The following is a 13593-nucleotide window of genomic DNA, read 5'->3' as shown; positions in this document are numbered from 1 at the left end:
CCTGCTCTTTACTAGCTTTCTGACTTTGGAATAAGTCATTTTACATCTCCTCTAAATGTCCTTATGTAATAATGCCTTCTTCTCTAACTTCACATGCTGCTTGTGAGAATAAAGTAGAATTGTGACTGCAAGTGCTTCAGAAGTTACTTCACAAGTACTAAGCATTTTTATTGAGGGTGGGCAGCGCAGGGGGAGGGACTGGGATCCAGGAGCTCTCCTCATTTCCCATGGCTTTCACACCCCTCCTTGGGCCTGGCTTAGGGTCCGGGTCTGTCTGTCTGGGCTAAGGAGATCCAATTTCCTCAGAGTACTTGTATGGATGATAGCCAATCTACACATTAACCATGGCACCGAGTGGAGGAGGGAAGTATGGCAGGCTGGGGTAAAGGGCTTTCCCCACCTGTCCCATCCCCAAGGGATGGACTCAAGGGATCTTTTGGAAGGTAGGCATGCCCTATAGGAGCCTTAGAGAGACAATCTCAACAGCATCTCCCCTTTTTCTGATAGGGGGAAGTCATGTTAATATGCATGAGAAAGAAGGAATGCTCAGGTTATGGTCCAAGAATTCTGCTGCTCTCAGGCCCTTTAAATGGTGCTTTGATTCTGCCTTAAGGGCATCCTGCTCTCTTCTGTTCTAGCTTTCCAAGAGAGAGAAATATACAGGCAGAGATAAAAGGACATGCAGAAAGATAGAAACAGAGGGAGATTGCCTAGCGAGAGACCTCAGGAGCTGGGTCACTCAGTTGGCACAGTGGCTACTGAGTCAGACTTGAATTGGCACTCTCCTCACCGCAAGCAGTCTGCAGAGCTGGCTCACAGCAGGGCCTCAGGGACTGGGTGGCCAGACATCACCCAGACTACTGCAACTGTGAATGACCATTAGGTAAGGGTCAGGGGTAGCAAGTGGGAGAAGTGAGGGTGGGGTGAAGGAAGAGAAAAGAAATGATCTCTCCTCCCAACTTTCTACCTTTAGTAGGAACCCTGGATAGTAGGCAAAAAATGGCCAATGTGACAGAGTCCCAGGAGCCAACAGAGGTGGGCTAAAAGTCAAGGGCTTCTCCAGTCCTGGCCCCATATATTGGTGCAGGTGCTATAAGGGGCAGCCTCCCTAAGTACCTACAAGCTCAGTTCTGCTTTGCCTCTTCTGTCAGTTGGGAAATGGGAGCCCGAAGAGAGTGTCCCTGTCTTGCTTTTTTCTGCAGAAGGCAGTGGCTACACCAGGCACTGAAACTCGGGTACAATGAAATCTTAAGACATTCTAGTGAGAGGGATGCAGGAAAACAATGGAAGTTAGCGCAGCTGGCTGGACAGTTGCAAGATTCACCTGACTGCTGAGGGGAATGTTCCGGAGCTCTGCTCCCAGGTTTGTGCATCAAGCTTTTCCCTAGATCTGCTGAGTGAGCCTCCCCTGCTGTGGCTCTGATTTTCACCCAACCACCAGGAAGTTCACCCTGAGGGGTAACATCGTTCCAGATGCTGCAGTTCCTGCCCTTCCTTTCTTATGCTGTACTCAGTAGAGCTGTTCCTCCTTATAAGGCAGGTCCCCTTTCCCTCCTCCCACTTCATTCTCAGGTCAGGGAAAGGGGGTGGGCAAGGAGCAGAAGGATTGAAGGATCTAGAGGGAACCTCTTTCCTTGATTTATTTATTTATAAGGTGTCTAAGAACAAACTTTTCTCATGATATCTCCATGGCTGCTGTACTGGGTTCCTGCCAGCTGGTAAGAGAGGAGGGAAAGGTGTCAGTCCCACTTCTTTTTCCTCCTTAAATTGCAATAGATGAAGTGGTGGGGGGAGAGGGGAGAGAAATTACAGAGAGAGGCAATCAAAACATTGGGAGAAAGGCCTATCTCTTCCTCATGTTTGAAGAGATTCCTCCTTCCCAACCTCTATGCTGCAGTCTTGAGGACGTATTTGATGCCAGCCCAAACTAACATGTCCCCTCTAAAAGGGGTCCTTAACACCCAGATGAGGGTCTATGGGCAGGGAGGCTAAGGGAACAGAGAGAGAGATTTCAGGTACAAACAGGTCAGAATCACCCTCGCTTGACTAAGGATCCCCCCCAAAAAGGGGAAATTAGCCCCCCTTGGATTTCTTTTCCATAGGCATAGGGCACCAAGTGCCCTTTGGCTCCTCCTGACGAAGCCCCGGCATCCATAATCCATCCTATGTGCCAGCAATCAAAGACTGGGATGGAATTTGGGGGCTGGGAAATCTATTAGACACCCTGGTCTACCACACTAAAAATGCCATAGAAATGAGGAGGGCTGCCTAAAGATAAGAATGGGGGATAGGGCTGGGACCGATAGGGAGGCACTTACCAGGGAGATCGTGGGAGCTTCATCAAGTTGGGCACTGCATCCTGTCTGGGGTTGAGGAGTTCTCCCATCCAGTCTGTGCCTTTGGAACCCCTGGACCTCTCTAGCACACCTACTTTCCCTAAGGCTTGCCTGCCGTCTCTGCTGCTGCCACCAAGGTAGAGAGAAGAGCTGGAAAGGGTTTCTCTCTCTTTTTTTTCCTCCTCTCTCTTTTAAAACCAAGTGAGAATGAGTCTGCAGCAAACCCGTTGGTGCAAAATAAATAAATAAAGTCTTAGGGGAGGGCTGCAGCAGGAGTCACTGATACAGGGCAGAGAGAACCAGGGAGCAAGAGAGCCTATAGGAGAGCACCAGGGCCAGGGGAGGATAGCTTTCTGATTAAATAGGATCTCTCTGGCATTTAGGAATACCCCTGTAGGATTATAATGGATAAGGGCTATTACAAGTGAAAGGGACTTTAAATCTCATGTAGCCTTATCTTATTTTACGGATGAGGAAACAGGATCTCAACTTGGGCTTCTTACAAGGTTATAGACATTGACTATTAGAACTGAATTGTCAGAAATCATCTATTCTAATCCAACCCTCAAACTTTACAGATGAAGAAACTGAGACCCTTTCATTTTGGGTCCTTCTGCAAAATGTTTCAATCCAAACAGCTGGGGGAGATTGGACCGTAAGACCAATGATTTAGAGCAGGGAGTTGTTTTTTAAAAGGGCAAGTACAACCCTTTCATTTTAGAGACATGGAAGCTGAGGCCCGGATTTGCAGCAATTTCACACAGTGGCAGAATTTGAACTGTCTTTCTTACTCGAAGATGGGTGCCCAAACCACTATGCCACACCATGGTGTGTGTCAATTACGGTGCTGATGGTTTTCTCTGGCGCAGGAATGAAATCAGTCAGTCATCTGGGTAACCTTGTTTAACTTTGGCCAATAGCAGCTCAAAGGTTTTTGATTTTCTCATCGAAGCTGTTGCATTTCCTGCTCTCTGTCCCCCCTCCCCATTGCCTTTAAAAATCACCTTATAAAGAATGACACAAATCTAGAATTGAGTTTTCCCTTGTTACCCTTCCCCAGAGAGTAAAAGTAATGAGACTTTCAGCTTTCATCACCTCCTTCAACTGCCCTACACCACCAAAGGATAGGACAATAGTCATGTGTAAGGTTGTAAAAAATCCAGAGGCAGGATAGAGTTCTTGGGGGGGGGGCGGTATTTGAGGGCTACCTTCATATCCTCTCCCCTCCCCGCCCAGAGTCTGTGATCCTGGAACTGACATTTCACAGAATGTATAATACTGTGTCATCTTCTTCTCCCCAGAACAAAGAGCAAGTCTGGTGGGTGGGACTGAGGGGATCCTTTGAGGACATGGAGATGGCGTCGTCCACTTTAGTTGTCTCCTTGGTCTCTGCCTGGCTGTTCTTATTCATGTTGATGCCATGAGGTACGGTGGCCAAATGCTGCTGACACTGTGCTGAGAGGTGGCAGCATCCCAGACCTAAAGCAGGAATTCTCAAGGACAGTGGAATTCAGAAGCCCCGCATCATCATTCTTCTGGGATCCCTCAGGACTAGGGACTTCATCCTGAAGCCCCATACATGTGTGATTGTGGATTTGGATAGGACCTTGTTTATGCATCTTTAAGTGTGTCTCCTTTGTATGAACACTTGTATGGTTTGTGATTATGTTTGTATCAATTCCTGTATCCCATGTATAAAGTGCATGTGACTTTTGTTCTCACCCTCCTTCATATTTGTCAACCCAGTCTTGCTCCCCATCACCCGTACGCACTGAACTCTTGCAGTTACCTGCCCCCACCCCCTTTCTCCACCCCTGCCCCCACCATTAACACATTTAGTTTCTCCTAAGCCCTCTGAAAAGGCAGTGAAGAAATGTGGCTGTTCATTTTCTATCATAACCTGGAAGAAAAGGATGGAAAGATGAACTTCTGGGTGATGCATAAAATGAACAGTTCCTTTTGGGTTTGAATTGTCTTCGAGCTTGATCTAGCTTCCCTGGCCACAGCCCTCCGGGAAATGAAATGAGGTATTTCAAAAATCCCCTCTTGGGTTCAGAGCTTAGAATTGGAACTCGTCCAGTATGGCCCCTGTGAGTTTCTCTGTTGCCTTGATTCCTCTCTCTCCCATATCCACTGCCTGCCCCTCAGGTCTCACAGAAGCTTAGAGGGGTGGGGAAGGTGAAGCATCATACAGTCGTAGCTGGTGAGATCCCAGCATCTCTTCCTGCTAGTCATCTATACTACTGCCAGATTGGTCAGTAAGGATGAGCCTGTTCCAGGGAATAAATTCAGTCATCTGGCCTGAATGGTAACTTACCCCAGGCCACTTCTGGAGGCCATGGGAAGAGGTGGGGGTGGGGCAGGGGTTGGACAGAGAAAACAGATAATGGTTTGGCAGTGGGGAGACAGCTGTGGATGACTTGAGGTTAGGACAGGAGACTGTGGTGAGGAGGGGAACTGGCCATTCAGCTCAGTCAGATAGCACTCCAGGGGGCTCAGTTTCTGTACTGAAGAGTTCCTTGTAGAGGGGAGGGAAGGCAGCTTGGACAACAACAGGATGAAGATGCTGGAAGGATTGCAGCTTCTCCATGTGCTGACTACATAAGCTCCGAAGCTTCCCCTTGGGTGGCAGCTGGAGAGAAGTGGGACAGAAAGGGGATAAGAGAAAATAAAGTTAGGAACAGATCTTCAAGCACGGCTTCCCTGTCCTTCCTTGAAACAAAGTGGCTTAGCTGGCTTCTGTTATCTCAGGGGCCAAGATCTTTAAACTTCATCTCCCTCTTAGAACAGAAAGGGCAAAGGAGAATCCAAGTGATAGAGAAGAGACACTTCCCTGAAGAAATGTCTGGGGATGATGATGACAGTAATAGAACAAGGAAAATAGGAACTGGGGAGTTAGTCGAGTCAAGTCAGATTCTTTGAACCAAGCTAGTTTAGGAGGCACGGCAGCTCAACTCATGGGTTTAATTACCAGGGAAGGTTTAGGAAGTACTGAAAGATTAAAGCTCTGGGGCTAAATATAAAAGTCCCCTTGGATGCATTCCAAGAAGAAGTTGGAATCCCCCTTAACCTGACCTGGATCAGTTAGTCCAAAGGCCTAGGGCTGGATCCTTCACAGCAAGCAGGAAGACAGAATCAAAGAAATTCAGGGCTGGAAGGCACCTTCAAGGTCAACTCATTCAACACCCATTTTAACCAGTAAAACAGGAGGCTAATAATACCTATAGTATGGACCTTGTGAAGATTAACTAAGATAACTATCACTTCAAAGAAATTATCTGATTTGTTCCTTATAACAACCTGGTGAATTAGGCACTACAAATATTATTTTCAGGAAACCGAGGATCAGAGAAGGAGCCATCCATCGTTACATCCTGAGTCAATCTCAGAAGCCGTATTCCAAACCATATCTTGCCTGATTCCAGGACCAGTTCTTCATTGTACCCACACATTGCCTCCTTGATGGTATTAGCTCACATTTTTATAGGACTTTTAAGGGTTACAAATAGCTTTAAGATTACACATTATCTGTAAAAGTCATTTTGTAAACCTTAAAAGTTATATAAATAGCAGTTATTATCCTTTCTTTGCACTGAGATACAGGGATTTGTCAAAGGCTCCATTGCCAGTAAGTGGAGACCGAGGGACTTGAACCCAGCCCTTCTGGTTCTAAGTTCAGTCGTCTTTCCCCTTGATCTGAGTGCCGCCCTTTAGTTGAAAGTCAGCTTTGAGGTGTTCCAGGTAGAATCACCCTATCAAATATAACCATTCTCCTATTCTTTAGTCACCAAACCTTTCTAGAAACTAGGCCACGGTAGCACCTGTGTGGGTATGGACACTGGGAAGATATGGTTCCAGCATCACCCTGCCCTCGCTCTGATCACCTTTCATTCCAGACAGATGCTTGGTCCAGACCATTCACCACCTCTGAGAGATAGTGATGAAGAACATGATGAAGACAAGAATGAGTCCAGAGGCAGATGTGGAAGATCTTAGAGAGAGGTGGAGGAACCAAAAAAGCCTATCTGTCCCTCAAAATCAAAGAATGTTAGAGCTGAACAAGATCTTAGAGATAATCTAGTTCAAATGCATTGCTTCACAGATAAGGAAACTGGGCCCCAGAGATTTGCTTAGTGCCATGGTGGCTAAGAAGTGGCAGCGCCAAGAGTCAGCCTCAGGTCCTGTGATCCCAAATCTTCCTCCCCTTAAGATTTTTATTTGACCTTCCTGAAGATACGGCCTACGTGAGGCTCAGGATCACTACTAAAGCCCTGTTTGCTCTTTGGGAATGAACGTACTCCTACATCCATTACCCTGGGTCCTTAGCCCTTTGGGAGCAGTAGAGCATCCCAGTGTACCAACCCCGGTGTGCTCCCTCCCTCTCCCTCCTCACAGGGACCTTGCCTACCTTAGCCAGGATGCCTTGGCGGTGAGTCTTGCACAGAAGATGATGAAATGCCAGCTCCAAATTGTGCTGCAACTGCTCCACCTTTCTTTTCTCTTGTAACCACGGCCTGTCTGGGGAGAGGAGCCAGGCTACAGTGGGGATGGGGAGTTGGGAGTCCTTATGGTAGGTAAGCCAGCATGGCCACTCTTTGAAAAGGAACGGATCTGAGCCTGAGAGTCCCCCATAAAGGGACAGGATTACTTAGGAGGATGGCTCTGGTAACTGGGCTTGCCTTAAGGGATGTAGGAAAACTGGGAAAAACCTGGAGTTGATTCCTCCCAATTCCAGTTCACTTTGTCTCTATTGTCCTATGGGCTAACCTCGATCTGTGGACCTCCACTATTAAGGCTTCCCTTCCCATCCCATGTTTCAAATCATCTTGGGGGGTGGGGTAGGGGGAAGACACCACCAAATATTTTTATTCAGTTAAAATCAGGTTAAGTGAACACCAAAGTTAGCCTTGAAGAATTGAAGATGACACAAAAGGTCAAACATGCCGCCTAAGGGGAAAATGTGAAAACACGTTGTGGCCAGGAAGTTAGGTCATCCTACACCCCCAGACCCCATTATATTTTATGCATATCAGTGGCTACCTATCCCCCAGACCATGTTTCTCTGGCTGCTTTTGTACTTTTAGTAACCTGGAACCAGAAAAACAAAACAAAACAAAAGCAACTCTAGGTTTGGGGTAGATGAAACCAGGCACCATGATTTAAAGTCTTCTCACACATACAACATATTTCAGTGGACTGAGAGATGGTCCTGGAGCCAGGAAGACATGGATTCGAGTCTTGCCTCTACTGACTATCATCTGACCCCTCTCTTCTAGGTAACTTTTTAAAACTGTAAGTTAAAGAGAAGGTGACAGCCTCCATTGAGGAGAGAGTTCACTCCTCTGGGACATCCATACCAATGGAATCTCCAGTTCGTCCCCTATCACCTAACCTCTCCCTTCTTCTCCCTCTCCGACTAACTCTCCAGCCCCCACAAAGAGGTGTTGGCTCTGGCCACCTCTGGCAAAGGGAATATATATACTTTTTAAAGGCAGAACTTAATTCCTAGGTACTCACTACCAAGAAAAGATATTCCATCATTTGAGGTTGTTTCCTTAAGGGTGTGTGTGCTTATTTTAAAGGTACAATCTTTAAGTACATCCACCTTTGGTCTGAAATAACAAATGTAGATGTATTTAAGAACAAATTTATGAGGAAACTTGTCTGTACCCTGGTAATCATTGCTCTATCCAAGGGAACCAAACCTGTCTTAGATAATTTGAGACTCAGAATAGTATGTGGCAACAAACGCATGTGTGCTGTGGGTATCAGTGCCTTTTCTGGACCTTTCCTTCCAGAAAATGTCAATCCTGGAGCTTTGAAATCAGACAAGACTCATAAACATAACAGTTAATTTAAACTGTCCTGAAGGCTCATTTTCTATTTCTCTTTTAGCCATCCCCAAGTCAAAGGGGTTAGAACTGTCTCTTTCCTCTTAACACTCAGTTTCTTCATGTAGTTCTTCATGCAGCTAGAGATCATAGGATTTCAAAATTGGAAGGGACCATAGAGATCATCTAGTTCAGGATTCTTATTTTACAAGTGAAGAAATGGAGGCCCAGATAGGTAAAGCAACCTGCCCAAGGCCATGCAAGTGGCAGAATCAGAATTTGAACCCAGGCCTTTTGAGTCTTTCCATTATACCACAACAGATCATTTCAAGGTCTAACCTTCACTGGGTCTGCCATATTTCTATGCACTGTCTCCCGAGCTTCCCGTCTATGATTTCTTTTCTTCTGACTGACTACTCATGACGTTCATTTAACCCAGAATAAAATTATTGGGGTAGACAGGCACAGTGTAGATTGCCCCAAGCATCAACTTTCTAGAGGCATCAGTTTTCTTCTTTGTGTTAATGGTTCCTAGCAGTTAGGGACTGCCCACATATTCCAGTATTAGGCTCCATTCTTATCCCAGCATCTTGCCCTCCTCCCACCTGCTTAGGCACCTCAAAGTCCTGCCACAACTCACTGGCATTGATGAGAACAAGGGCTGTGTAGAGAGCGATCTCGTCCTCGGAAAAATGCAGAGCACACAGGGAGTGGGAGAAGTCAAAGATGGAACCAATGAGTTCACTGCAGCCTAAAAGAAATTGGAAGCATGGGGAGAGTAAAGGAGAGTGTGTTGAATTGAGACGAGGGGGTCATTTGCTGTTGAGGGCCCAACCCAGACTCTTGCCTTGGGGTGACTGGGGGAAAGGAGGTAGCTGGTCTTGAAATAGGAGTGTACTGTGTTTGACAGTGGGTTGGAACCAGGAACTTTCACCTTCCCTTCACTGCTCCTCACCCAAGGCTCTGAACAGGTCCACGCCTCCATATTTGCCCTCAAAGAAGACTGTGCGATTGTCAGCATTGTAGGCTCGGCACATCCTCACCAGTACCACCTCCATGGCCCCTGTGGGGAGGGAGGGGAAGATGAGAAAGGAGAAAAGGCAGGAGAAAATATCTGCAAAGCGGAGAGAGGTAGGAAGGTAATACCCCAAGCTTAGCCTCAAAGCCATCTCAGCTCCCACATTGGACAAGTTACCTCTTAGCCTTTTTGCATCTCTTCCTAAGAACCTCTCCCTTTAGGTCTTTCTAGACACCTTTCCTGACCCACACCCAGCATAGTCTCTATCCTCACTCCCTCTTGTCCCCAACATGAGCCTTTTTAGCACCCTCCTGGCACCTGCTTTGAGCAGCACAATCTGGTCATTCTGACACAGCTCCATGAAGCCCGCTAGCCTTTTGGCGAATTCCACCACGTACTGGATGGCCTCGGTGAGCCGATGGGCGCAGCGTTCCCACATCTCCCACATTGACTTGGGGTGGGGAAAAAAAACCACCATAGGGAAGAGAAAAGACACAGATCAGAGCCCCCCAACCCTCTCCATGACCAAGGTTCCTTCTACCCTCAACCCCATATGACTTCCTGGGACCCATCTCTGACCATTTAACCCCTTCACAGCATTCAGGGAACAAACCTGAGCAAACTATGGTGGGCATAGTCTCCTGAAGTCGCATACATGCACTAACATGTGTAGACATATAAAAAAGTATCAACAACCAGCAAATGTCTGAGTGCCCACTATGGACAACACAGTGTAGTAGAAAGAAAACTGGATTCGGAGTCAGTAGATCTGGGTTTGAATCCTGGCTCTAATACTTATCAGCTATGTCAATTCTCTTCCTTCCTCTGGGCCTTTCTTATCATCTGTAAAATGGGGATAAGAATATTCATATTCCCTACCTCATGGGGTTGTTGTGAGGGAAGCACTTTTGTTCTAGAGCATGGTCAGCCCCAGAGCTTTGAAATCTGATGAGTTAATATACAGCACTTAAGGTGCTATAGAAATGTGAACTACTATTCCAAGGCACTACAAGGATTCAAAATGTTTGCAAAGGGGAGCCTGCCCTCATGGAGCTTTTAGTCTAGTTGGAGAGAGGAAGTATACATATACACGCTAACTGCAAAGCAGTCTATATAGTAAGTTTCCAAATGAGTGATTCATTTTATAAGGAGCTTAGAGGGAAAGATCATTGTTGGGATTGAGGTGGTTAGGGGAAGGAGATGGAATTTAAACTAGGCCTAGACTGGGCAGGAGTTTACTAGAGAGGAGTGGTGAGGACATTCAATGAGGTGTGAACAAAAGCCAAGATTCTGAGATTCACACTGCTGAGAAGGAAAGGGCACCATATTGGGGAGTCGGAGGCCGTGGGTCTAGGTCCATCTCTGCCACTTACTGATCATAAGACCATGGGCCAATCATGCTCTTTCTCTGGACTTGAGTTTTTCCCATCTGTAAAATGAGGAAGTCAGGCTGCATGATCTCTTGGTTCCTATCTATCCAGTTCTGAGATTCTATGAGTTTGAGACCAGTTTCTCAACATACTGACATAAATAGAGGTACATACATGAACAAAGCTGTGTGCAGACACATCTTCCCTCACCCAGGTGTGCATTCATATGTCTCTGTCTCTCTGGACTTTCCTGATGACCATGGGGCCGCCTCACCCTTTTGGTCTGGCCCCTGAATCATTACCTTTCTTTGGTAGTTGGTCACCTCCTCCCGGGAGAAGACGTTGGAACGTTGCCTCTGCAGGTCTTCCAGTCGAAGCTGACAAGTCTCTTGATAGGACTTACAAACGTTTTGGATCAAGTGCTCTGCAGCCGGGAAGTATACACTGAACCTCAGTTCTCCCCTGCCACATGGGAGTTCCCACCATTAGACTATCCCCCTGGTTTCCCTCCTCCCTCTGGCTTTCTGCCTAGGACCATCCAGCCCTGCATGCTCCCACCTTTCTGAGACAGAGGATTGAGCTTTGGTGTGTCTCTATTTTTCCCTCAAACATTGGTCTCTGTCTTGGGAGCCCCTAGGAATCTGTCACCCCTCCCTGACTTCAGTTCCTTCCCTATCCTTCCTCTCTACTTAAAGAGAAACTGCCTGGCTGGTCCTGCCCCCATCTCCGGCTGCTTACCAATCTCAGTCAGGGAGGCGTTGGGGAGTTCGAGGCGGAAGCTGGGGCTGCTGTACAAGTCCCTCCCTTGGCTTGGCTCCCCAAGCACCAGATGTCGGGGTTCCCCAATGTGGAGCTCACACCTGTCAGGGGACAGCTGGCTACCCAAGCCATAGAAAGCTCTGCCGACCTCAGCCTTTGCCCGATCTGGGCTGTACCCACGGGAGTACACAGCCCCAGCCAGCCCCATTTTGGCCAGGCTATTAGGGTAGGAGGGTCCAGGGCCTGGGGTACTAAGGAGAGCAGGGGGGCAGGCAGAGGCCTCAGGCAGGTCAGGTGAGGAGCCCAGAGGTAGCTGTCCACTGGGGAGGGCAATGGGATAGGCAGGGGTATCTGCCCCTCTGGTCCCCGCAGGGGGCGGAGTGGCCACTTGTTGTCGCTGCTGCTGTAGTTGCTTCTGCACCTCGGCATGCAAACTGTCCCTCTGCTTCTTGGACATTCGGCCAAACTTGACAGCTGGAAGAGGCCCAGTGAGAGATCAGAGTCGTTGGGGTGAGGGGTGGTGGAGAAAGAGGCACCTCGACGTGCCTGACAGCTGGCTGGCTGACAACAGACCCACTTCTGTCTTACTCTGACTTCCTCCTGGGAGAAGCTGCATCCTCCAGTGGCCCCCGCCTTGAGGCCCTCTCTCACCTTTCTCCTCCCAGGTGTTCCAGGGACTGGCCTGCTTATGTTCTTCCTACATTCCACACTGCAAAGTGATACTATCTCCCGAAGTGATACTATCAAGAGTGGAGAAGATGAACACAAGGAAAGAGTCGAGGCTAGATGCCTGGACCCTTTGTCTAGGGAATGGGGTTCAAGGTGAGAGGTAGGGGGACAGCAGCGCTGTATTGGGGTCACCCCTGTTGCCCAGGAGTCAGGAGGAAGAAGAGCTAGGAGAGCTGTGAACATAGGTCTCCATGTGGTCAGGCCTACAGGCTCCCTGGTGACCTAGATACACACCACAGCCCAACCCAGGGCTCAGCGGCTTGTTTCTGAACATCCTCTTCTGACTCTCTTTCCTGCCCCTTCATTCCCCCTCCCTCCCCGCCCTACACCCCCTTCAACCCCTCCCAGGTGTGGAGGCACAGTCCCCCTCCCTGCCTGCTCCCTTCACACCCCAGGCCAGCTCTCCGCCTATGTGTTTCCTTTTGCTTGGTTATTTCAGGCTCTGAAAAGTGCTGACAGGTTCCTTCTGGCTTCTTGTGTCACATCATCCCACCCTCCTCTCGTCTCCTCCTCTTGTCCCCCCACTAACTCTGCCCCTTCCCTGAGCTCCCTCGTCTGTGGGGTGTCGGGTGAGTGGCTTCGGAGAGAGACGACGGGCTCAAACCTGCTGCTATTCCCCACCCCTGATGCTTTGCTAGGGATGGTGGCTATTTTTAGTCTCGCTCAGTCGCTGGCCCAGCTTTTCCCATTAGCTCCAAGTCATTTCATTTTTTTTTGCATCTGTGCCCCAACACCTAGCATAGTAGATGCTCATAAATGCTCAAGGGGGAAAGGTGAAGGAACTGGGGAAGAGGGAGAATAGGGAACCAGGTGGGGTCTACCAGGTGGGATCTGAGGGATGGGGCGAGACACGAGAGAGGCAGAACTGGAAACCATCTAGTCTGGAGAAGAAAAGATGGAAAAAGGCTGAGGCATGAGGAAATTTTTTTGCGGGGGGCAGGAGAGTCACCCTTCTCTGTTCACTTTTCTCTAGCCACTTTAGCTTTAGAAAGCACCTTCCTTATAAGACCCTGTGAAGCAGGCAGTGCAAAATTTTTATCCCTATTTTACAGATGAGGAGAGAGAGGCACAGAGAAGTTCAATGACTCCCAAAGCCAAAATTAGTGAGTATAACAGCTAGAAGGTGAATCAGATTTCTCTTGATTCCAGTCATTACTCTTTTGATGAGCCCTACAGAAGTCTAAGAATTCAGGAAGTGCTTTGATGTCTTCTGTTTGATTAGCTAGTTAGGGCCCCCATTTACAGACCCCATAGACAGAGGGGTCCCAAGTAGTAGCCAGGGAGCCTTCCCTGCATGGCCTCACCATCCCGGGACATGCCCAATGCCAGGCATTTCTGCAGGCGACAGTGTTGACAGCGGTTCCGGCTGGTACGGTCTATAGGGCAGCTTTGCTGTCGGGTACAGGAGTATGCTACATTACATTGCTGGCTCCGGCGAAAGAAACCCTGGTGGTAAAGGGTTAGGATTAGAAGACTGCACCCTTCAGATTCCTCAACTTCCCTGCTTTCCCTTCACTCCCTATCACTACACCTAGGGATAGGAGGCTTGT

At 48.2% G+C, this 13593-nt stretch overlaps 1 protein-coding gene across 1 annotated transcript in view; it reads right to left on the bottom strand.

Moving 5' to 3' along the window:
- Positions 1-3224: 3224 nt before the first annotated feature.
- The window catches only part of RORC (RAR related orphan receptor C), a 31118-nt gene continuing 20749 nt past the window's right edge, over positions 3225-13593 (bottom strand). Inside the window, exons 4-11 of the mRNA XM_036767880.1 lie at positions 13348-13489; positions 11294-11788; positions 10858-10979; positions 9504-9636; positions 9123-9230; positions 8808-8918; positions 6745-6854; positions 3225-4968 (exon numbers count right to left, since the gene is read on the bottom strand). Coding sequence (XP_036623775.1) covers positions 4807-4968; positions 6745-6854; positions 8808-8918; positions 9123-9230; positions 9504-9636; positions 10858-10979; positions 11294-11788; positions 13348-13489 — 1383 coding nt within the window. The 3' untranslated portion in view covers positions 3225-4806. The remainder of the gene's footprint in view (positions 4969-6744; positions 6855-8807; positions 8919-9122; positions 9231-9503; positions 9637-10857; positions 10980-11293; positions 11789-13347; positions 13490-13593) is intronic.

Source organism: Trichosurus vulpecula, chromosome 7, assembly GCF_011100635.1.
Source record: "Trichosurus vulpecula isolate mTriVul1 chromosome 7, mTriVul1.pri, whole genome shotgun sequence".
In the NCBI taxonomy this organism is placed as follows: Eukaryota; Metazoa; Chordata; class Mammalia; order Diprotodontia; family Phalangeridae; genus Trichosurus; species Trichosurus vulpecula.
This window is presented reverse-complemented; position numbering and strand designations above follow the sequence as displayed.